Source organism: Vanellus vanellus, assembly GCF_965231255.1.
Source record: "Vanellus vanellus genome assembly, chromosome: 4".
Taxonomy (NCBI): Eukaryota; Metazoa; Chordata; class Aves; order Charadriiformes; family Charadriidae; genus Vanellus; species Vanellus vanellus.
Genome location: NC_138909.1, coordinates 36,196,052 through 36,218,881, shown reverse-complemented (window position 1 = coordinate 36,218,881; position 22,830 = coordinate 36,196,052). Strand labels below are relative to the sequence as shown.

The 22,830-nt window shown below is 45.6% G+C and overlaps 1 protein-coding gene across 1 annotated transcript; it reads left to right on the top strand.

The window, feature by feature from the left end:
* The first annotated feature begins 2,344 nt into the window (after positions 1-2,344).
* On the top strand, positions 2,345-20,533 carry TMEM154 (transmembrane protein 154). The gene is made up of 6 exons (XM_082482123.1): positions 2,345-2,508; positions 11,382-11,693; positions 13,469-13,496; positions 14,705-14,790; positions 16,338-16,398; positions 20,176-20,533. The coding sequence occupies exons 1-6, from the start codon at positions 2,349-2,351 to the stop codon at positions 20,189-20,191; spliced, it is 663 nt and encodes a 220-aa protein (XP_082338249.1). The 5' UTR covers positions 2,345-2,348; the 3' UTR covers positions 20,192-20,533.
* The last annotated feature ends 2,297 nt before the right edge of the window (positions 20,534-22,830 follow it).

The following is a 22,830-nucleotide window of genomic DNA, read 5'->3' as shown; positions in this document are numbered from 1 at the left end:
TTCTTTTCCCTTCCAGTCTTTCTATCTAGGTTTATGTTTTAGTAAGGGATGAGTGAATTGGGCTAAGTCTACAGAATGGGGCAAAACAGCCAAAACCACAGGGCAGGACCAACCAATAGGAAATGTTTGTAGCCCATGTGGTATAGGAAAGACCGAGAGCGGCAAACTCAGGAAGAAGATGGGGAAGAAATGGCAAGGAGGATAACGCGTCCTTTATGCTTTAAATCAATGTCAGATAAAAACACAGTCAAAAAGCATGACTTTGCCTACTATTGACTAAAGCTACAGAAAAGCTGAGGCTGGACAATAGTAACAGCCTTAGGACCTGAGTCTATGCTCATCAAAACACAGACAGTCCTTGCCCGTGCTGCCCCAATGGCCGATTATCAGTTTTCCCGTTGCCAGACTAGACAAAGCCACGGCACCTCTGAGCACATAGGAGGTGCCTGGGTAGCCTCAATTTCCGTACTTTCATAATTGAAAATATCTATATCAATTAGACGGTATTACTAATACTTGGAACTTCCGTAATTCCTTAACGGGAAAATCTTAAAAGCAATCACGTCTCACCTCTAACACTTCTGTCGGGTAAGTATTATCATGTATGGCTATGACATCATATTAAAGAATATCTCCTAGAAATATTTAATTAGTCAGTCGGTGGTTTCATAACTCAGAGCACCTCTTTATCTTCTTGTAGCTGCATTGTTGTACCTTTGCTTTGCTATTTTTCCCCACTGTTTTATGAAGTGCTTAAACGTACATTGCCAATACTGAGCAACCAGTTCAGATTTTTGGTTAACCAAATCATTCAACTGTTTAAAATCTATTAACAAGCTGGCCATTAAATGAATCAGTGACCTATTTCTCAGCTACTCAAGCTAAGAAACTATAACTGATGACCTATAAAAGCATCAGTGTGTTAAGAGAAATGTGTGCGCGTAAGTGTGCTACAGGAGGAGAGCAACAATTGGTCACTTCAGCAGCTCCCACTGATCTGAACAGAAAGATTCACCATTGCCAGCTTCAACTAATTCACCAGGAATCAGTTTTTGACAGAGACTAATGTCTAGGGGGAGTACCGTGAAGCTGCTACACAGGCAGCATACATCTCTTCTTCTCACTTTATTACTGGAAAATTTTATACAAGTATTTAAAATGGCTCAAACTTGGGATGCTCCAGAGTAAAATCTGGGGTGCAGACTCTCCTGGACTCAGATGGACACATTTCAGACCTCATACGTATTTGTACAGTGGAACAAACCAAACCTATGATCCAACCACCCTCCCTGCTTGGGGACAGGTACGGTTTGGACCCAGGTCAAAATTCTGAGCCCTGGCTATGCCCACCCCATATAGCAAGAAGATGGAAAATACTGGTTTTAATGTTGAGCTCCTCCATTGCTCTTATCCAGCGGCAGGCGATAGGTGGAAGCTCCTGTTGAACCCTCATGTGTTTCTGAGTGAGTGAGGAGAGCGTGAGGTGGGGCGGTGGGCGAAGAGGACAGGGCAGCGAGGTGGGGGAGCACAGCCATGCCCCACGGTCTGCACCCCCAGCCAGACACCACCAGGGGAGAGCGAAAGTCAGACGGAAGGAGGAAGGGAGGCAGGAGTTACCTGCCCCCTCACTACCTCCATCAACTGTGGCACCACGGACCCCCACATCAGGCAAGAGCATCCTGGTGAGGCTCAAGGCCTTCTGTCCCCTGTCATCTGCAGCTATCGTCACGCCAGTGTCTAAGTGCTTTCCAGCTAAGGCACCTGCTCCTAACAAAAAGTGATGTGGTTTTCTGCTTTTTCCTCTTGCCTGGCTCAAACTGGCCCAAAATACTCAGTTACAGACTGCCAAGTGAAGCAGCCACTTCTCTCGTTTGCTGGAGACACCCTCGCTTGGAGGGGCTCACCTTTTGGGATCACAAATGCACGCAGTGTCCCACCGCACTGGCGCAAGAACGACAGCTTGGAAACCAAGGCTGGGGGGAGGCACTACTGAAACCTGCTCGCTCAACCACCCTGGAAAGCAACCTAAAACCTTCCTGCGAACACACAACAAGTGACCTTCTGTGTCATATTTGTATTTGTGTGATGTTCATCCTGTGACACTGCATGTTGATGAAGGGAGATGGTAGCAAAGTTGGGAGCCCAAGAAGCGGAGGAGTGTAGGATCACGCTCACCTACAGCCTAAAGGTGCTTCAGCCGAGTTAGTGCTGGCAGAGCAACTTCTCTTTTTTTTTTCTTTCTTCTTCTTTCTTTTGCAATCGTTGCTCGCTTGACAGGCCCAGACGGAATTACATCACTTCCTAAAACCCATCAAAGAGAGTCTATCTCCTGCAGAAATGCAGCTCAGATGCACCCCGGCAGGAAACAGGAAACGTCAATGTTCGGGTGCAGCGGGAGCCGGCCCCCAGCGCCCCTCGGCTGGCAGCGCCGCCGAGGCAGCATGCGAAAGCAAAACCTCCTCACCCTGCTTTCTGCCCTGTCGCTGGCTGGAGGATCTGCCGGCAACGGTGAGTAAGAAAGCACCTTTCTTTTGCCTTCTGAGGTTGGGACCGCGTTTCGCGCCCGCAGCGATGGGACCGAGTCGGAGGGCAACACGCCCTCCCAGCGGAGCGCAAGGAGAAGATCTGTGGGGACTTGCTCTCTGCTTCTTTTAGCTGTGCTCACCCTCTCTTGTTTTCAGCTGCCTGTCTTTCTCAAAGCTTTGACTTTTTTTTTTCCTTAGACCTAACCCCGAACGGTAGCACCCGAATGCTACAATCCCTACCTAATTTCCTAAATCGCAGGTGTGTAGGGAACCGGAGTTTCCGTGCTGGCCCGCCAGGCATTTTGGCTCTAATTTTCATGATTTGTTGTACTTTTTTAACCCCACACCCATACTTTCAGCATTTAATAGTAAAGTTAAAGACAGAGCACCGCTTCCATTCAAAAGCCGACTGCTGATTTCCGTAGTCCCGGTGCACTGAAACCGGTTTAACAAAAGAGCAGCCAGTTCCGGAGACAAATATTTTGAATTCTCGGCTGCAGAACAAAGTGGTCGGCACCATGGGTTTAGGTCCTGACCTTCTGAAGGGAAGAACCGCAAGCGTAAAAGCCACATGTGACAAAATGCTGAAGCGTTGGGGAGTCGCTGCAGAGGCTCTCACCCCGTTCGCAGGGGTTAGTTTGTTCCATTGACATTTTGGCAGCCAGCGACTGCGCAAGACAGGCAGCTCTTTTAGGAAAACCATGCCAGGTGGTGCTTGTATGCCTTTCGGTGTCAAACAAATCACTGCCGAAGTGCCTCAGTATGGACGAGAAGTGTTTGCTGCCGCTGTGCTGCAGTAGCGAGCGGGAGCTCTCCAGAAAGCGGGGAGAGAGGGCGGTCACTCTCAGCTATCACTGGACTTCTTCTGTTAAGGTTTTAAAATGCATTGGTGAAATAAGTGGTTTGACATGGGTATTTTTTCGCTGAAAAGCAGTACTAGAAGCAGGGTGTAAAAGTGGGCTGCTGGCTCCCGGCGTGCTGCTGAGCTGCTCGCAGTTAAGAGCCTTGCTTGGCTGTAAGAGTGAGCTAAGCAAGGCACGAAATGGTTCAGTCTTGTCTGCGTTACTACAGCCCTGCTGTGTTACAGACGCATTAGGAAAATATGCTGCAAGCGTTGAAGGTAGCTCGAAATCAAAGTGATCAGAGGAAAAAATACCGCCATGGACAGAGCAAAACGGAGGTCCCGGGGAAACGGAGGGGCGACGCAAGCAACGCAGTGATCAGGCTCCAGCTTCCTCCGCTCATTTGCAGTGTAGCGATTGCTAGTATTTCATCACCAATCTCCACAGGGCGGAGGGATGCCTTAGTCCCCGACCCCCCCAGCCCCCAGCTAGGCACCCCCTACCCTTCTTTGCGATGGGCATTACAGGGCTGCACAAAGCACCAGGCAGATGGCACCTACGGGATGCCCCCACCTACTCCCCACTGCCTTTAGAGGCTTCCTACCAGTATGTCCACTTTTAAATTCTGGTTGATTTTGGAACGGTTCCTCCATGGGAGTGAGTCGGTCCTGCCAGAGCTCTCCCTGACCGCTCTCAGCCTGAGCTCTCTCGAGCCCATCCTCAGCTTCTGGGGGAAAGGGAGGAGAGCACCCACCTGGAGAAGAGCAGGGACCCTTCCTCCCCACACGAAGGCAGCTTTTGCTTGTGTAACCAGCCCCAAAATGTACCTGGGGCTTACTCTGACTGCAAGGGTGGTAGAGGGGAAGTTGTGAGCTTGGACCTCAGAGGAAAAATTGAACTGGAAGGGGAAAAGTTTATGTATGTAGAGGCTTATATACCCCATAGGCACTGGTGGGTTGGGACCCCTCTGCTGAGGGCAGCCAGCCAGGGGGATCCTTCGCTGTCACCCCTGCTTGCTCACAGATCAACAGGACAGAACTTTAAAAGGAGCTTTTTTCCCCCACTTTAAAGTGGTCTGCTGGAGAAGAGGAGCAGAAGCTCTTGGGGATCTCCCAGGTGTCACCTCTACTGTCTAGAAACCACTTACAAAATAGGCGATAGGAGTATGATTAAATCTTGCAGCATAGACAGATTGAAGCCTTTATAAGTTCTGTTCCCATACCTTGCTGGAGCCTTGTAAAACCCTGGCCTTGCCATTTGGATTATGATTAACAGACGGGTTTCTCCCGGCGATGCTACAATTACTCTAAGCTGGAAGCTCTAAGAGTGTGCCTGAGGTCTCAGCTCTGGGTGCCGGCCCTCTCCCGGCTCCACACTGAGGGGACATGGGGTTTGCACCAGTCCCCTTCCCCGTGCCCATCCCCTTGCTTTATCCAGGCAGAAAGCCCTGCTGGTGACCTGCTGAGGGCCAGCAGTGGCCGTCCCTGCTCTGGGTGGTGGTGGTCACTGCTCAGCCTCGCAGCAGCCCTAAAGACCTACCTAGGTGTGTGCTGACCCTAGGAACAAGTATTAAGGCCCTTACTGTAGCTTATAGGAAAAGGCTCTGACCCTATGGGCATTTCCCAGGGTACGCCATCTCCCCCGGCGCTCGGGGGAATTGCAGTGTAAGTGGTCTGATGGGGGGAGCAAGAGAACGCATGAGGGAGAGGAGCAGTAAAGCATGTCAAGTTGTTAAGTTGAAGAGTTGGGATGGTTGCAGGTGGTGCTTTTGGCTGTGTCTCTGCGCTATTGTTTTGAGCTGTCATTCAAAGAAATGCTGCTATCAAAGATCCAGATATTCAGCAGCTTGTGCCGTGAGCGGAGGCAGCAGCTCTCTCTTTGGCGGAGAAGTGCCTTTTAGGTAAAGTCCCCTACAAAGCCAAGGTCTATAAGGGAGTGATATTTTTGACCTGTTCCACCCTGCAGTAATGAACTTGGGAATGGGTTTGAATGCATCAGAATTGCCTGTTACAATTTTCTAGCAAAGCAACAACATAAGAAATGCAGACTTGCTACATCCTCTCTTTCCAAAGTGCAGACCCCTGAAGTGCAGATGAAAACCCCTTTCTACTGAACACATCAATTCCTTGTACGTATTTACTCCTGTTCATCCCTGCTATCCACGCACACAAACTTCTACTGTGTTTTATTCAAGTGCTTCAGGGGTATTTCAGAAAATCTCTCCTTTACATCTGCAGTATTGTATACTTAATTTCAGCCAGTGACCCCAGGCTGTGTTCGCTCAAGAGATTTTATGACAGCCGGAGAGCCTCTGGAGCTTTTGCATCTTTCATTTCATGGTCCTCCTGTGAGCAAGGAGCACCGAGAGATTCACATCACAGTGAGGATGTACAGGTATCACTGAGGCAGAGCTGGAAGGCCACAAGATTAAGTAGATGCAACTAAATGCATGAATTGGTCTGGAAAACCAACAGCACTGGGGGTAAGAAATGAGACTACGGGTTCACTGTTTGACTCTAAGACGCGTGACTGACTTTGCAACACCGGCAGTTAAGGCAGCGCTTCAGCTGGATGGAAGCACAGCGGGGAGAAAGCAGTTTCCATCATCTAGAAATGAACTCAAACGGTTGTTTCCTCTTTCAGGTTATACCTAGATAACACTTTCTAAGCACCCCATTTTAATAGGATCTTGTCTGCAGATTAGCCATCCTGAAACGCTTGTGCCGCCTCGTCGGGAGAGCGTGTGCGTCCGACAGCTAGCCTGAGGGCTTTATGGATTCCTCTTCTAGCCAGACTGACAGGCGGGACCTGCCGCAACAGGCAGCTGGGCAAGCCCTGGCCACGGCAGGGAACGGCCCTTCTTACAGCAGCGTGAAACGCAGCGAGAGGAACAGAACAGGGGTGAGTCAAGCAATAGGAGAGAGGATCATACGGACCACGTGGAGTCGTATGACTGTACCACCAGAAGGAATGCGCGTATGGAGCAGAGTCATGTAGGATGTGGTAACTTTACTCCAATATGCACAGCTTTATAGCCTTTTCTTGTTTTGTCACCCTCTCCTGAGCCTTCCGTTCGCTGCATTTTTATAGCTTATAGGAAGGTTTGGAGAAATAGAAAATTCCCTTTCAAATTAATAAGCTTGACTACACCATCGATTTAGCTCTTGCTTTTCCTCTATCCCACCCCTTTTTCTTCTGTAAGTAGGTACTACAGTGTAATTTGAAAAATCCCCTTTAGAGACCCCAATCCGTGAGTCTGATGAGAAGGCAGGAGGGAGACTGATGATTTACAGCAGAACCAAATGTGCTGACTGCCGGCTATTTCCCTTTGCCTCACATCCAACCGAACTCAGAAACCTGTTTGCCCACTTACTTCATCAAGAAGCTCACATCGCCACCTCCGAGTGCTACAGCACAAGCCTCAGAGGAAGAAATGCTGAAACAACAGAAATGTTGTTTGTTTGTTTGTTTGAGATGCAGTTGTTTGGACTCTAGTCTATAAAGCTGCTCGGTGTATTCAGCTCCCCCGTCTCCCTTGAAAGGCAGCCTTGGGAGCACCTCCAAAACTCACGCGAAGTCCATCAGTAATCTGAGCATATTTTTAAAGCAGAACACACTGAATAATATCTTACTCCATGCATAGAGGGGCATAGCCTTTTTGTAATTCGTAAGAACTCTAATGGAACCTTTTTTGAGCCACTGCTAGTGCTTGCTCGGGCATTTTGGTCCCCTCAGGACTAGATCCTCTAATATATCAGTGGTGGGAACCTGAGGACTTCTTAGCTTCCAGTTCCAGCTGTGCCCAGCTCCCCATCAGGGTGGGACGCAGCTGCATGCCAACCCCTCTCCCTTCTGCTCTTGAAAGCGTGGGAAGTGGCAATAAGGGCTGGGCTGAAGCTGTGGGTCCACTTCCCTTGACATGGGGAGAAGTGGCCAGCGCTCATGTCCCAGGCAGTCCAGACAAAGCTGAAGCCGATGCAGATGTTTTGTGAGCACCTGCTCCTTGGCTGAGATGTGCAGAGGGCCGAGTACAGATGTCAGACCGTGGCCAAAAGCACAAGGCTGGGCTCAGCAAGAGGAAGAGAAGGTGCTCTGCAAAGTCAAGGAGGTACCTACATGGTCAGATGTGTCTTGTTCCTTGTTTTGCTCAGTTGGCCTTGGTTTTTCATCCTGAATGTATGTTATGTTACGGTCAGGCTCCCTTTCAGAGGGAGTGAACCTCATGAGGTTCAACAAGGCCAAGTGCAGGGTCCTGCACCTGGGTCGGGGCAACCCCCGGTATCAATACAGGCTGGGGGATGAAGGGGTTGAGAGCAGCCCTGCCAAGAAGGACTTGGGGGTACTGGTGGATGGACATGAGCTGACAATGTACGCTCACAGCCCAGAAAGCCAACCGTATCCTGGGCCGCATCAAAAGCAGCGTGGCCAGCAGGTTGAGGGAGGTGATTCTGCCCCTCTACTCCACTCTGGAGAGACCCCACCTGGAGTACTGTGTCCAGCTCTGGGGCCCTCAGCACAGGAAAGACACGGACCTCAAAGATGATCAGAGGGCTGGAACACCTCTCCTATGAAGACAGGCTGAGAGAGTTGGGGTTGTTCAGCCTGGAGAAGAGAAGGCTTCGGGGAGACCTTAGTGTGACCTTTCAGTACTTAAAGGGGGCCTACAGGAAAGAAGATCGGGACAAACTTTTTAGCAGGGCCTGTTGCAATAGGACAAGGGGCAATGTCTTTAAACTAAAAGAGGGAAAATTTACACTAAATATAAGGAATAAATTTTTTACAACGAGGGTGGTGAAACACTGGCATAGGTTGCCCAGAGAGGTGGTAGATGCCCCATCCCTGGAAACATTCAAGGTCAGGTTGGATGGGGCTCTGAGCAACCTGATCTAGTTGAAGATGTCCCTGCTCATTGCAGGGGAGGTTGGACTAGATGACCTTTAAAGGTCCCTTCCAACCCAAACTATTCTATGATTCTACGATCTCTGCAAGATGAAACGCAAGCACAGCTGACAAGACAGTTTGTGATATGACTGACCACTGCAAATCAGGCTCCCTGTGTGCATGGGGAAAATGTTTGAATAGCACCTCACAAAATATCTGACTTTCAGATGCTCTTCTGCTCCAGACCTTGCAACGTCCAGCTTTCGTTCACCCTACAAAACAGCCACTGGGGTCAGCTGCAACACAGTCTGCCCACTATTTTGAGCACTTTAAGCTGAAACACTGTGAAAAACAACAACTACCTCGGGGCCAACCACGTGGGGCTCATGCGGCCTGGGCAGCCGGCTGCAGCAAGCACTGTGCTTGCACCGGGAGGCCGGAGTCTGTCCCTCCTTGCCAGGCTGGAAGTAGGAATCCTTCCTTGGCGCAAGCCACCAGGCCCACCCAGGTACAGGCTGTGATTTTCTCATGGTGTAAAAAACGTGATGTGTGGTGGCCCGAGAGCGAGAGCAGCCCCCGTGTGACAAGCAGGACATCCCCCGGGTCTGAGCTCTGGTCCTCAGAGGTGACAGGCAGAACGGCTGAAGGGAAATGTGTCGAGGCGGCAGGTGAAACACAGGAAATAAGAGCAATATCCCTGCAAAGAACATTGTGCAATTGGCTGCCCTTCTGCTGAAAGACGTATTTAATTCACTCGGAGAAAAGATCTCTGTAAGAGGAAATGGCGTTCGCAGAAGAGATGCTGTTTTGTCCCTGGAATTATGCAAAGTGAACAAAACTATGTGGCAGCAAGGTCACTCCCTGTGATTTGCCATTTTCTTTGCCTAGAGACTAGAAAAGGTAATTCTATTTCACACAGAGACAAATTATTTGAAATCTGCTTCATAGCTCAAAACCAGGCAAATAAAAAATACCAGAGACGCTGGAAGTGTCTCTCTTGGAAATCAAGCACCGCATACACTGCAGCTGAAAGTTTAGCCCCGCAGTTAATGAGGTGTGACTGCTTTTGCTTTAAAGTCACACCGCCACGGTCTGCGGTGCAGACATCTCTTGCGATACCTCTCATGGCAATCGAAATGGAGCGGCAGCACCGGGGGCTATAAACTACCTCGGGAAATAAAAGTCAAGTGGCCAAACTAATAAGGGAGAGGATCTCTCCCTCCTGTCCTCTGCGACGGGATTAAGGACAGCCAGCAGATCACAGGGATGGGTGGAGGAGCACACGCGTAAGGGGTCATTACCTGCAAGGGAGGCAGAGATCGTGTTTTGCTCTTGGCTGAAATACTAAATGCGGAAGAAGCAACAGAGAGACTATTGGTATGAAACGCTTTGCCACTGAAGAGCTAACATTTTCATTGTTGCGTTGTGGTGAAAGTGTCTGGTGTGCTTTGCAGTATTAAATACTATATGTGAGTATCAGGTCTTATTTATTAAGTATTAAAATCCTTTGCTAGTTTTTAGGAAAGGATGAAACAATCGGGTGCCTGAGTGATAAGCGTGGCATAAAAATCTAGATAAATCACTGCTGTCACACTCAAATCATTTTATTCATTTGAAATTAGGTTTCCTGGAATACAGTCTCATGAGATACTCATCTCCTCTTCGAGACAAATCTGACAGGAGAGGAGATGCTGCAGAGTGGATTAAGCAAGAGATAGCGCTCTAATCCCAGTTTTCCTCTCTCACTTGCCGTCCCTGGGAAGGACAACATCCCTGTCCTTCTGATTTCTCATTTGTAAAATGGGATGATAACTGCTCATCTCTCAGGGCCATTATGAAGATTAATGTGTTTACAAAAGCGTTTAAAATGCTAAGTACTTCTGGTTCCAGTCCTGTGAGATTCAAAATGCCAGCGCTGAGGTGCTGAAAACCTTAAGCTCTTGCTAACTCTAGTGGAAACTATGGCTGCCCAGCACTTTACAAGAACGGGGAGAAACATGTCATTGTTAAAGTCATGAAATCCTGTGCTGCTTTACTGCATAAAATGAGAGCTGCGCCATGCCGGCATTGTACCTGAAAGGGCAGATAACACTAAAAAATCATCGTTTAATTTCATGCTAAGGAAATTATTGAAGGTTTTGTATTCTGAAACATGCCGGTGTAATTTGTCTAGGGGCTGATTCCTGCACCTTTGGCTACGACAGGATTTTTTGTGCTGGTGTGGAATACAGTATCAGCTCAGAATTTGCTGTGCTTCTGTTAAGCTTTAAACTCCACTCTTAATTAGCCTCAAACAAAAGCTTGTTTCACTATTACCAATGCAGCCAATTTTAGCCACTTTTCTTGCAAAATATATGCTAAATGAAACCAAACCCCAAATCAAGCTTCAAACCCCCCAGTCGTAACATTTGTGAGGAATACCCAGCAGTGACTCTTCACCGTCGGCTGCTTTACCCAGCCCGCAGGATCAGACGGAGGAGCAGGTAAGTGCATTCTCATCCAGTGAAGTCCCCGTGTTGTTAGTACCTCTTCTAGTCCACGCAGAAGTGAAAGTCAGCAGCTTCTGCAGGCTTCAGACTTCCTTCCACCAGTTCTGTTTTTCACAGTGAAACAAATCTAACACATTTGAGAAAGGCACAGAAACAGGGAGATGAGTGAGCCGGAGGAATCGGTGAACCAGGGCTAATGGTGTCCCCATTGCTAACTCCTTGGGTAAGGGGAGGGAGGAAAGAGGTTGCGGCCGTACGCGCCAAAGCTGAGGAGCAAAGCAGGATGGTGCGGCTTACCGAGAGGCAGAAGACTTTCATGTGAGAGTGAGACCAGTTGCCAACCTCCAGGATAAAAAAAATCTGTTTGCAAGACAGCTGCGGGCGGGCAGAGCACGCATGCTGACATGTCCCAGTAAAAGCCAGTTGAAGAACGTGGTCAGGACTGACTGGCAAGATTTTGTGATGAATTTGTGATCTAACTTTGCATCTGATGCCCAAGATTTCAAATCTGTATGTATGGGGCATCTGCAGATTTTTTTTTTAAGACGTCAAATGAAAAGTAAATATTAAAGCTGTATGCTTTGACTCACTGATAATACCAGTAAAACCCATAAAATATTAATTTGTCCTCATATATTTGGCAGGCCCTGAAAATGATGGTTCAGGAGATGGATCACCGATGTTATCCACTGTTACAGTAACGCCTCCTCCTGCTACTCATTCTTCGACTGCAGATGACCACGAGCCAGTACTTGTCACTGCAAGCGCTACTGAAAGCACCTTTGAAACAAAAAGTACTCCAAGTACTGAAATGAATACCGTGAACAATCAGGACAGCCTAGAAGCAGCAGAACAGTCTATCTTGATATACGTTGTCCCCGTCGTGCTGCTGGTCCTGCTGATTTTGCTCATCATATTTTTTGTAATACATCATAAAAGGAAAAAGTCTAAGCAAGGTAAATTTGTCCTCTCGCGCATCAGAAGGATATTTTTAGGATGCGCTCGTCACTAACAAAACGTTATTTGGAGGCCTGGGGTGCCACATTTAGGATGTACTTCTCCGGTTGTAGTTGCGCGTATGACAGCTAGGAAAGGAATCCACCCCCGGCCCGTGGTATCTGGGCACGCAGCTCTCCTTGGGTGGGAGCTAATTCAGCTTCTTGGCACCTCCTGCCCACACTGGACTCCCACGGGAGCCGCTGCACCGAGCTCTGGCTCCTGGCAGTGCCGGGAACGGTGTATGGATGTAACCATGTGGCTGCAAATGCTTATTCTGTCTTTAGGCTTAATAACTTCATGCAAGGTGAATTTAATGCTCCTATTGCCTATACCGCCCACAAGGTAAAGCTGCTCGGACCCTCAATCAAATAAGAACAAGCAAAACCATGTTAAGGAACGCTTTTAAGGGATCCTGTAGGGTGGTGGCAGCTATGAAGATATCACAGTAAAAGAGCAAGGAATCCCGTGGTCAGACTGCCTGGGTGCTGTGATAGGGAGAGCAGTGATTCAGGAAGGTACCTTGATCTATTAGCAAAGAAATCGGTAACTTGGAGTGTCAAGCCACAGGAAATAAACTGAGGTGTCATATTAGAACCACACAGTTGGTAAGTGAAATGCTGAAATGGGAGTATCGGTGTCCCTACAGAACAAGAGCGCAGCTGGAAGCTCCTCAGCCTGCAGACAGTGACGTACGTTCAACATAGATCTGAGGTCCATTTTCCAAGGCATTTTTAGGCTGCGCCTGCCTTATCACTAGGTCACCCTCGTAGAAAACTCTGAATTCGCAACCAGGCACCTTGTTGCCCGTCTGTTTCTGGAGGACCTGAAACGCAGATACGTCATTCAGAGGGACAGGAAATGTGGTGCCTTGCAGGAGCGCAATCCTAGGATCTCTTGCCCTGTCCCTATTGCTTGGAACTGGGATTTTGGGCATCCTTAAGGCGGGGCCAGATGACTCTGTGGCCCTGGGGTGGTTCTGCAGTCAGGGAATGCACTAGAACAAGTGTCAGCACCCATTGGCGACAGCGAATTAAAAATAAGCTCATTTAAGACAGTATACAATATGAATCTTATATGTAGTTCTTCATTCTTTTTTGAGAGCTGAGGCTTTTCAGTCACTTGATTCGTTGAGGGGAAGATATTTATCTGAATAATGGCTGTCACGCTATTTTTTTTCCCCATCTTTACTTTGTCTTGGGGTCATAACTAGCTTTTGACATCTGGCTAGTTCAGCTTCATTTGCCTAACGGAGATTTAATCTGCCATGCAAGTCCATCCCCCCCTTTTTCTCTCCATGAGTGGCTCCCAGAGTCTCCAGGCCGAGCCGGATTGCCTGCATGTAGTCTGCAGCAAAATGTCCCGATGCTTCCAGTAAACAATTTTTTTTGCAGCAGTGGTTCCTTTTCAGGATCACGTTTCCCTCACGACATCTGTTTTGCTCAGGGAAGCGCGCATCTGCCGTGCCCTGCCCACCGCCGCGCTAACAGTCGCTTTCCTCCCAGCACGGCTGAGCTAATAATGCGCTGCTCTCAGTGTGTTCAAGATTAAAAATAATGAGTTCTTCTGAAAATTACAAACAGAATGAAATGTTTTGTCTTTCACCTACACGGTAACTCTTATGCCTTTTGAAAATGCAACGTGTTTTACGTGACCCTGTTCAAGGCTTGCTTGCAGTCTGGACTCTGTATATTCAAAGAGCAGCACTAAGAACACCAACTTTTTTCTTTTCCAGATGAGCTGGGGAGTGAAAATGTGAAAAGGTAAAGTTTATGAACATCACTTTTTTTTTTTTTTTTTTATTCTTTTACTCTAACAGCATATTATGATTTTTGGCTCCTTCACCACCTGTTTTAATTTAACCGTACACTAAACACCATTGCCTTTTGCTATCAATTGGTCCAGTTCACCATCTCTAGAGGTGGCTAAAATGTGACTTCAGTATCTAGCTGAAGATGTAAGACTAGAGCAGGAGAACGGGTGTTACAGTGGCCGAGGCGAGCGCTGCCCCACAGGCACCCACCCCTACGCCTGCTCCGGGCACCCCCGGCTCCACCAGCCAAGAGATGCCACAGGACGTACGAGGTGCCCCATGAGCAAAGGGGGTCAGTTCCCAGGCTCATCACAGGCTTTTGCTATTCAGAACAAGCTCTGTATCTTGCTCCCCTGTTTTTCAAGTTTGTCTTCGGACTCTGAGGTGAGGCTGAAAGGCTCTCCCAGCTGCCGTGGAAGCAATGCCTCACCGGCTGGGAAAACAAGCCAAAAGCTGCGTGGCTCTCATCAGAGTGATAATTTTTATTGTTATCTTTTATTGAGCTCCATCTTGCTAATCAATGCTGGAAGTTATTAAATTGGCTTCATGGGGAAAAAAAAAAAAAGGAGTTTTGCAGTTTTGCTAAATATATTCTTTCTACCCTGTGACTCCAGGAATGATCAGCAAAGGGAAGCTAAATAGAGGCATTTAAACAAACGCAGAGCGACTCTACTCATGACTTTTCCTTTTGAAGTTGCTGCCAATGTCAGTCCCAGCTAGGATGAAACTTTAGGCCCTCTGCTTTTATCACTGGAGCAACGGGACTTTTGCCGTGTGTTCCAGCAGGGCAGAGGCAAACTATTTTATTTCTCAGTTTTGTATTTAGAGTAGGGACAGTTCTCGAATAGCTGCAGCGGTCCTGGGCTCCGGCATACCCCAGCCTGCACCGTCTGAGTCCCTCTGCCTGTGATGTCCCAGCCAGCCCCACCTCTGCCCAGGACTGGCATCTCACCGCCGCTCCTTCGCATCAGTTTGCAGCTGTTTCCCTCACACCCATTGGGCTGACATCGCCTCAGATTACTCAGCTAAAATGGCTTTCCGGAGTTTATATATGTGTCTGGAATTACAAGAGACTTGTACAAAATTACTACATTGTGAGTTGTTTGAATTAAGCATTTTGTGTAATGCCATTTTGTTTTTCCCCTCCCTCTTCTCAAGTCCTATTTTTGAAGAAGACACACCCTCTGTTATGGAGATAGAAATGGAAGAGCTTGATAAATGGATGAACAGCATGAACAAAAACGGTACATGGTAACCCCTCTACTCCATCATCCCTCTCTTTCTCGCTGATGTAGATACCACACGTAGAGAATGAATGTAAGGCAGTTTGTATGCGTGTCACTGCTTTTCCCCAACATTTTGAGTTGTGTTCTTGACTCCTTGCTACTAAAATAGCAGCACAAATGTCAGAGGTAGAATTGTTCAGAGGAGTATTTTAGTTAGTGTGGGAGCTTATTTTTAACATATGATGGAATATCATAAATGTTTTGAGTTTCCAGTAGACACTTTTATTAAATACACGTATAGCTGTGAATAGTATTTATATTTTTAAATACACATTTTTAATGCAAAATACTAGTTTCTCTGAAGCATCTAGTCTCTTTCGAGTCTTCAGAGTTTCTACGGTTCTGTGCTCCAAATTGTGCTATTGTGGAAGAAACATGCATTTACTCATAGTGCAGACCACCGTTTAATTAAAATTGCTGCCAGGACCCTACGAATACATCCCTCCCCTCCTTTTGTCCTTTCCCTCGCTTGCCATCTCTACCGCATGAAACACAAGCTGCTCTTTGCTGCCAGCACCGTTCACCATCTACATCATCTCCTGCAAATCTATCAGTCAGCCCACAGAGCAATCAGTACCCGCAGTAACTACCACCAGCAGTATCTTCAGCTCCTCCTTAGCTACTTCTAAGCGTCATGTATTTTTCCCCCCCCAACTGAAATCTCACAGTCAAAATCTCCAAGAGCCCTGCATGCTCCTTCAAGGCCATCCTCAAAAAAGGCAGGTTGTTGGCAAGACAGGAATTAGCTGAGACCTGATTTTGAACTGCTAACAGCTTTTCGCTGGCTAGGAAATGCTGAAGCCCTGATATTTTTTCATTCCTGGTCCCTCGCCTTATGTCCAAATGGCTCATTTGCCTGACCTCCTAGGGATGCTTTGTTTTTCAGGACATAAAACTCTTTGGAGCATTTCTTTGTGTTAGCACAGTGCTCCACATGATGGGGTTTTGACCTTCATGGTCCGTAAGCTCTAGCAGAAAACATGTGCTAAGCTGCAGTAGTGAAATAGTGAAATAGTATGTATAATACACCGGGAAAGAGTGCTGTAAAATATTTTTAATTGTGTGGACGGAAGTGAGCAAATAGTTTACACACAGGGTTGAGGTTTCTTTGTTTATTAGTGTTCGGTAAAGCCCAGCCCCAAACTCCCAGCTGGACTGTAAAGCCTGGGTGCAACTATAAGCAATGGAAGATTAACAAATAGTCCTCCCCATGGGAGGAATATATAGGAAACAGTCCTCAAAAGTAGTTCATTTGTATAGGGGTACATAAACAACTGAAATATAGACAAAGAAATAACGGTAACACCTATTTGGTGTTGGAGGATTTAAAAACACATTAACATTTATGCTGTGGGGATCATGCAGATTTTACAGATAAAAGTGCAAACGAGCATCTGCAGTTTTACATTCTAGAGAGACTGCATGATAAAAGTTGATGCAACTTTGAAATAAATGTAGAAGAACTGCCAAGAGTAACTATAGTCTTCTTTCTTACCCTTTTTCAGCTGACTGTGAATGTTTGCCTACCGTAAGAGAAGAAGAAAAAGAATCAATTGCCAACCCAAGGTACTTTTAATTCATTATATTATTAGAAGAAATCTGTGCAATGTCATTCCAAAATAGGCTAATTTTTTTTATATGTAATTATAAATAGAGTGATTCTTTGGTCTATTTAAGTTTTAAAGTTTTTGTATAGAGAGAGACTTTGATTTCAACCTAAACAAAAGGTTTGTCGCTCTTATTTCTAAACCGGTCCCTGCCTGTAAATGGCACCGCTAAATAATCTTGCGGCTGTAAACCTGTGCGAGACAGACAACCAGATGGCACAGATGGAGTTTCATTCGCTGATCAGACTTTAATCACAGTTTCCCAAGGTGTTAATACAAGCATTGAGCGTAGCCTCCTTGGCACTCCTCACAGACGCAGACACCCAGCTCCCCTCTGCCACCAGGTGCCTACAGGTCCCTGAGAGCCACTGCCAGATGTTTTGGCTGGAGCTGTGACCTGCCGGACAGGGGCTTGTCTGACCCCAGGAGAAACCCAAAGGATCTTCCCCTTCCAAGCAAATATCCCAGAGGAAACGCAACAAACAGCTTGTAAACTTAAAAACTTTCTAGCTGGTTTCCTCAGGCCAAAGGCCAGAACCCCTAAACCCCTCTCAAAGTCACATTTTGCCTAATTAAAAATTCTGGTTCCCACTAGAAGCAAAGGGCTGTACATCGCCTTTCTCCGCACGCTTGTGGTGCAGCTGCATTTTGGGGAGCGGGCAAAGCAGCTCCTCTGCGCCAGGTTATGATCACAAGCAATTAAACTATCCTGTGTGCCGCAAGAAAACCCCCGGTGCAGTGGACGCAAGCAGGCAAGGCTGGGAGCAGGGAGGGGTGGCAGGAGGAGGACCTAGGCCTTCCCCTTTGCACGGCACCAGACAACTCGGCTCAACACGCCTCTCTGACAGAGCTCCACCTCCCACTGCAGACCATCATAATATCCCCGTCCCCCTCTTTTCTGAGTTTCCTCGCTCAAGAGTGAAATAGCAGTGATGTTAAACCATCACTGCTGGAGAGTTTGCGACTCAGTTGCTCCAAAGCTGCAGTTTCAGGGTAGCTTTTAGATGGGGCTGCTCCACTGCAGCTATTTGTATTTAAAAGGTTTCTGCTCACACCTGTTGCAAGAGAAATTGTTGTTGTGTTGTGGATTTAAAAAAAAACAAAACAAAACAAAACTTAGATCGTAGGTTTCACAGACAAGCAAGCACAGTAATTTTACCCTGAGCAGCTGGAAAAGATGCTGGATTTGCTAGCCATCTGGGTCTCCCCTTCCAGCCTCTAAATGATAACTCAGAGGGGGAAAATTGTTAAGGAGAGGCAGCTGCAGAGTGGTTCTCTAAAAACAGATTCACTGAGCGCACCACTGGCGATGGGAGCGAACATAGGACAAAGTGTGCTTGAGCCATACGCTAACACCAGCAGAAGTTAGTCATGCTATAAAAGGCTTTTTAGGCACAACAACACCCTGAGCGTTAAGTTTACTTTCCAAAATGTTAGCAGTTCATTTTCAGAAAAAAAATCATCATGACCTACCAGCACGAGCTGAAACTTTAAATACCCTCCTTGCTAAAGTGCTTTTGCACTAGATTTGCACTAACCCCGTCAGAAGGTGGAGTTTTTGCTACCAACTGGCAAAAGGTTTCTTTGGGCTACACCCTACCTCAAGTTCCCCACCTGTAAAATAGAGATATTGTCACTTCAAAGCACTATAGTGAGGCTTAAGCCTTGATGCAAAAAAGGAGCCCTGTTCAGATAAGTATGCTTCAGTCAGAGTGAAGGTACACACATTATTTAAGCGTATTTTCTTATGACTAGTATCTTACTATCAGACTGTAGAGGAAATTTTGCCTCTAAATCGTTGGAAGGCAAACAAATGCAAATAAAAAGAGGAGATTTATCTCTAAAACATTCAGAGCCGCTCAGACAAAGGATATTAGTTGAATACAAAGTGCAAGATTATTAGGTTCAATTTCAGATTCCGAAAGACCGCTTTCTTCTCAAATTATGGTAATTCCTTTTTTAGATTTTTATTGATGATATTTCAGTATGGGAAACATCTCAAGGCCTCACTGAGCACAGCTGGCTGAGCGTTGTTTTCCTGCTTCATAAAGATGCTGGGGGGAGTTCACCAAGACCCAAATGTTTTGAACTGTGAATTGATTTTGATAATTTATAATTTTGAAAACATCTGAGACTAAGTGTTTCAATAATGACATTTTGACATTTTCAGAATGAAAGTTGTTCCAAAACTACTTTTCAGAGTAAGTGACTTTTTAACATAAAATTTTTAAAAGGTTTAAAGAACAGAATCCTGCAGTGGGGAAATATTTCTAAGTGTTTCCCTTCACTCAAAACTACTTTTTCAAATTTCATTTTACATGAAACTTTGAAACATGCTTCATTTCAAAGTGAAAAGTTATCTGAAGTGGTGGGATTTCCTGGTAAACAAAAAAAAAAGATTGATTCCTGTTTACTTCTGCAATTGAACCTTATCAGACCAAGATCTGCTGCTTTCCTGACCAAACTCTTAGCTGAATAATGTCAGCGAGAACTACGTATAGATAAATACTTGTTTTCAGCAGCTCTTTTGAGCAAGAAAAGTGAAAGACTATGAATTGAAACAAAACAAGCTCTTATTATGGCAAAAACTTGTACTCATGAGCATCGAGGCTGCAGATTTATGCACAAGAGGCAAGATATGACAGCCTGGGCTCCTTTGGAGGTGGAGGTCATCCGCCTTGCACATAAGCCAAGTTAAAAATATATATTAAAAAAGTATATACACCTATATATATTTAAAATAATATATCTTGCCTTTGAAAGCTCGTGCTAAAATCCTGATTGGGCTTGAGCAGAGAACCACAAAGTGTCCCCTGCCTTACTGGTGGTGGGGTTCCCATCCCGCGCATGCAGGAGGGAGCAGCCAGGCGAGGGCTGATGCTCTTGCGGCACGCAAGTGGGTGCGAGACCAATTTCTTCTCTGGGGACCTTTACTCCCCCAGCAAAACAGGAGTGCACCCTGGCCCCTTTACAGCATGGGGTTTTGTTGGCTGGCAAGTGTGATGGAGCAACTCCCCCCTCTGCTTTATCACACCTCCTGAGGGGCTCTGGTTTTCTTTGGGCACTGCTGGGCACCCTCCTAGTCTTTCTGTCTGAAAAAGGGCGACTTTCTTACGGAGAGATGTTCTGGGTGGGGAATAAGTCAATACAGAAAAAAATACTCCTCTCCCAGGCTGTGCTTCAGTTTGGCAAGGTACTTAAAATCACACAAAATATTAAGATTACGAGCGGCCCTTTTAACTTCAGAGGTGGTTTAAACCCCTGCTGTTAATGCTGACTGAAATCTAACCAGGCAATAAAAAACTGTCACATTTTTAATGTTGGCATGAACCAAGCATCATTAATAAAGTCTAGGGACCAAACTACCCAGGCAGAAACCAGTGAGACAGGGAAAATCCACCTGTTATGAGGCCAGATTTATTACAAAAAATTCCATCTGTAGCAAGTATCCTCCCCTGTGGAAAAAAGGCAATTTGATTGCTCAGTCCTCGCCTGGGAGCAGGAGACAGGGCGCACTGGGTAGCCACTAACCAGCAGGGAAATCGGACCAGCCCTTGCTGCCAACATCTAGCACCACAGATGGGGTCATTTCATGCATTGCATGGCTGACACGTTTGTTTTCTGATAACACCTTCTCACCGGCTCCAGAACTACTCTTGCATGTTATTTCCTGCTGAGACAACTGACCCAACATCACGACACTGGTGTGCTTTTTCTCTTTTCCACGTATACGCAGTGATGGCGAATCATGAAGTCAGAACAGCAAAGAGTTGGTTCAAGGGAAGCAGCGCACAAGCTCACAATCCTCCAGATATTGGATGAACTGGATTTAAATATAATTCACCTCAAAAGGCCAGAGAAGCAAATGCTTTTGTTGTGTCCCACTACATACAGTCTTCAGAAAGGAAACATCACCAAAGGGAAGAAAAGAAAAGAAGAAAAGGAAAAGCACTGTAGTAAGATTAGGGACCGATTTAAATTCCTTCTGCAATGAGATTCATCACAAATCAAGAGAAGCCTCTCCAAAAAAAAGTTCTCAAAAGTAGTTCAAGTTTCTGTCTAGTTCTTCAGTTGTGTATCATGCAGAACCACTTCCGTCCCAAGTTTGGTGGGTTTCTTTGTATTTTTTGTGTGCTTTTTTTTTTTAAATATAAAAAGCATCCATAATTCTGGGCTACCCTGGTTTGGTGGAGGTGGCGCTTATGCGTATACATTTCTTTTTCCAATCTGCTCTTTGGTAACAGTGCACTGATTTGCACAGGACTTCTGCTGGGCAGGTACCAGACCGGGACTGACAGACCAAGCAGCTGAAAAGCCTCTCAGGATTCAATGGAAGCAACTGCAGCCCAGCGAGGGCATGGTCTTTGTAGCTTGCTTTTTGGTTTTCAAATTAAAGGCACTGTAGAAATGAAAACTATTATTTCAAGGTTGCCTTTCAGTTCAGTTATCTGCACAGATGAGTACCCTGGGCTCCCTCTCACCATTTAACCCTCCCCCCTGCCCAGTGCTGTTCTCTAATGACCACCTCCTTCAGCAATATCCAACTTGAAAATATTTTTCTTAAAAAATAAGAAATATTGAGAAATTGAACAGGTCAGTACTCACACTGCACACAAGTTTCTTTAAGTATGTGTTATGCATAACTACTTGGTCAAGATTTTCAGATGCAGTAAGATTCCTGCTGCTTCTGTTTTTTTAAATATTGAGATTGGAATATCAGAAGTACATTGAGTTCTGAATGTGCCTGTCACCTTTAATTACACTAAAAAAAATAATCAGACTTCTGGATATCTCAAGGTGGGAATATAAATATTGTAATTGCATCCATTGGTTTTAGGTGATGTGTTTCTTATGAATGTAGTTTACATATGTAACACACACATGAAAGTGGATCCTTGTCTGTGCAAAGCATCCCCTGCCTTATTTAAAATACTAAATTCCCATCCTACCATATCTTATATCCCACCCTATCATATTCTAGCTATCCTAGTCTTTTTAAATGTATCCTTTCTCTCCACTCAATACATGTTTAACATACAGTTTTGGTACATCTGCAAATATTTCACTAATATGTTATCAGGCACAGCTTGGTCAAAGAGAGTAAACAAATGCTCCGAGCCTCTGGATGACAGTGAAGTGTCACTAACAGCTGACAGACTACAGAGGAGGGTTCAGCTTTGTGAGTAATTGAGGATGTGTCAAAATAAAGAGGAAGAAAATGTTTACAGATAGCCATATTCATTTTTTACTGAATATGACTTGACTAGTAATTTCCTCAAAGAGTAGAGGATTCCTTCATTGTTCCAGAACAATTTATTGCAAATGTTGGATTTAATAATTGAGTGATGGTAAAATAATTTTCGCTGCTTGGATGATTGTTAACTTAAAACATATTTTTAAAGTTCATCTTTCACAATTTGTTTTAATTTTAAATTTCCACAAGTTCCTGACAGCAAACTCATTCTCTAGAATGTTAATGTAAAATAATGCGGTCACAATGGGAAAAAAGCAAAAGATTAAAATATAGAAAATTTTAAAAAAAAAAGGAAGTGAATATTTTCTGGTAGCACCTTTGTTTGCAACTCTCTTCCAACAAAGATGCTGTGCTCAGACTTCCTACAGTTTGCAAAACAGTAGCCTGAAGATGGCCAAAACAGAGAATGTTTTCTTTAACAGTACAAGATAAAAAGATGTACTTTGAGACCATTAGTGGCTGTGTGGTTGGAGAGCAGTCCGTGGTGAGCCAGCAGTTTGCAGCTTTGGTGTCTGGGTTGTGACTCCCACCCTCCCTTGCCTCAGGTGCCGCAGCTCCACATGCGGTAGCCACCGCCTTCGCCATGAGGAAAGCTGCAGCACAGCTGGGACAAAGAAGAGTTGGAGTCTTTGCCTTTTTTTATAGATTTTATTATCATTTTTACTTTTGAAACTTACCCAGTTCCCCACCCCCACCCCCCAAACGGCATTATATAGCATAAGTCAGTTCTGAGATGCTGATGATGCTTCACCCTGTCCCAGCTACGCAGCTACAAGAGTGTAATGCAGTAATTCAGTCTGCTGCGGCATTTCAGAAGAGGCTGTGTCATGCCTGTGTTTTGTTGTTTGTTTGGGATTAATGTTAATCCCAGATGGTCCTTTTGTTAAATAAAAAACTACAATTTCAAATAAATTTCTCACAGAGATTTAGTTTCACTTAAAAAAAAAAGATTTAAGTTTAGCTTGAGGAAATGCATATTCTGTAAACTGATATTAGTAAGCATTAATTCTTACTCCAGAGTTCATGATTAATCAAATTCTACATCAAGCTTTAAAATCAATTTTGCACAGAACTAATATCTAGGCAAGAGCTTTATAATTATCCAGGTTGTGCCATTTACCATCTCCAAGATCTGGC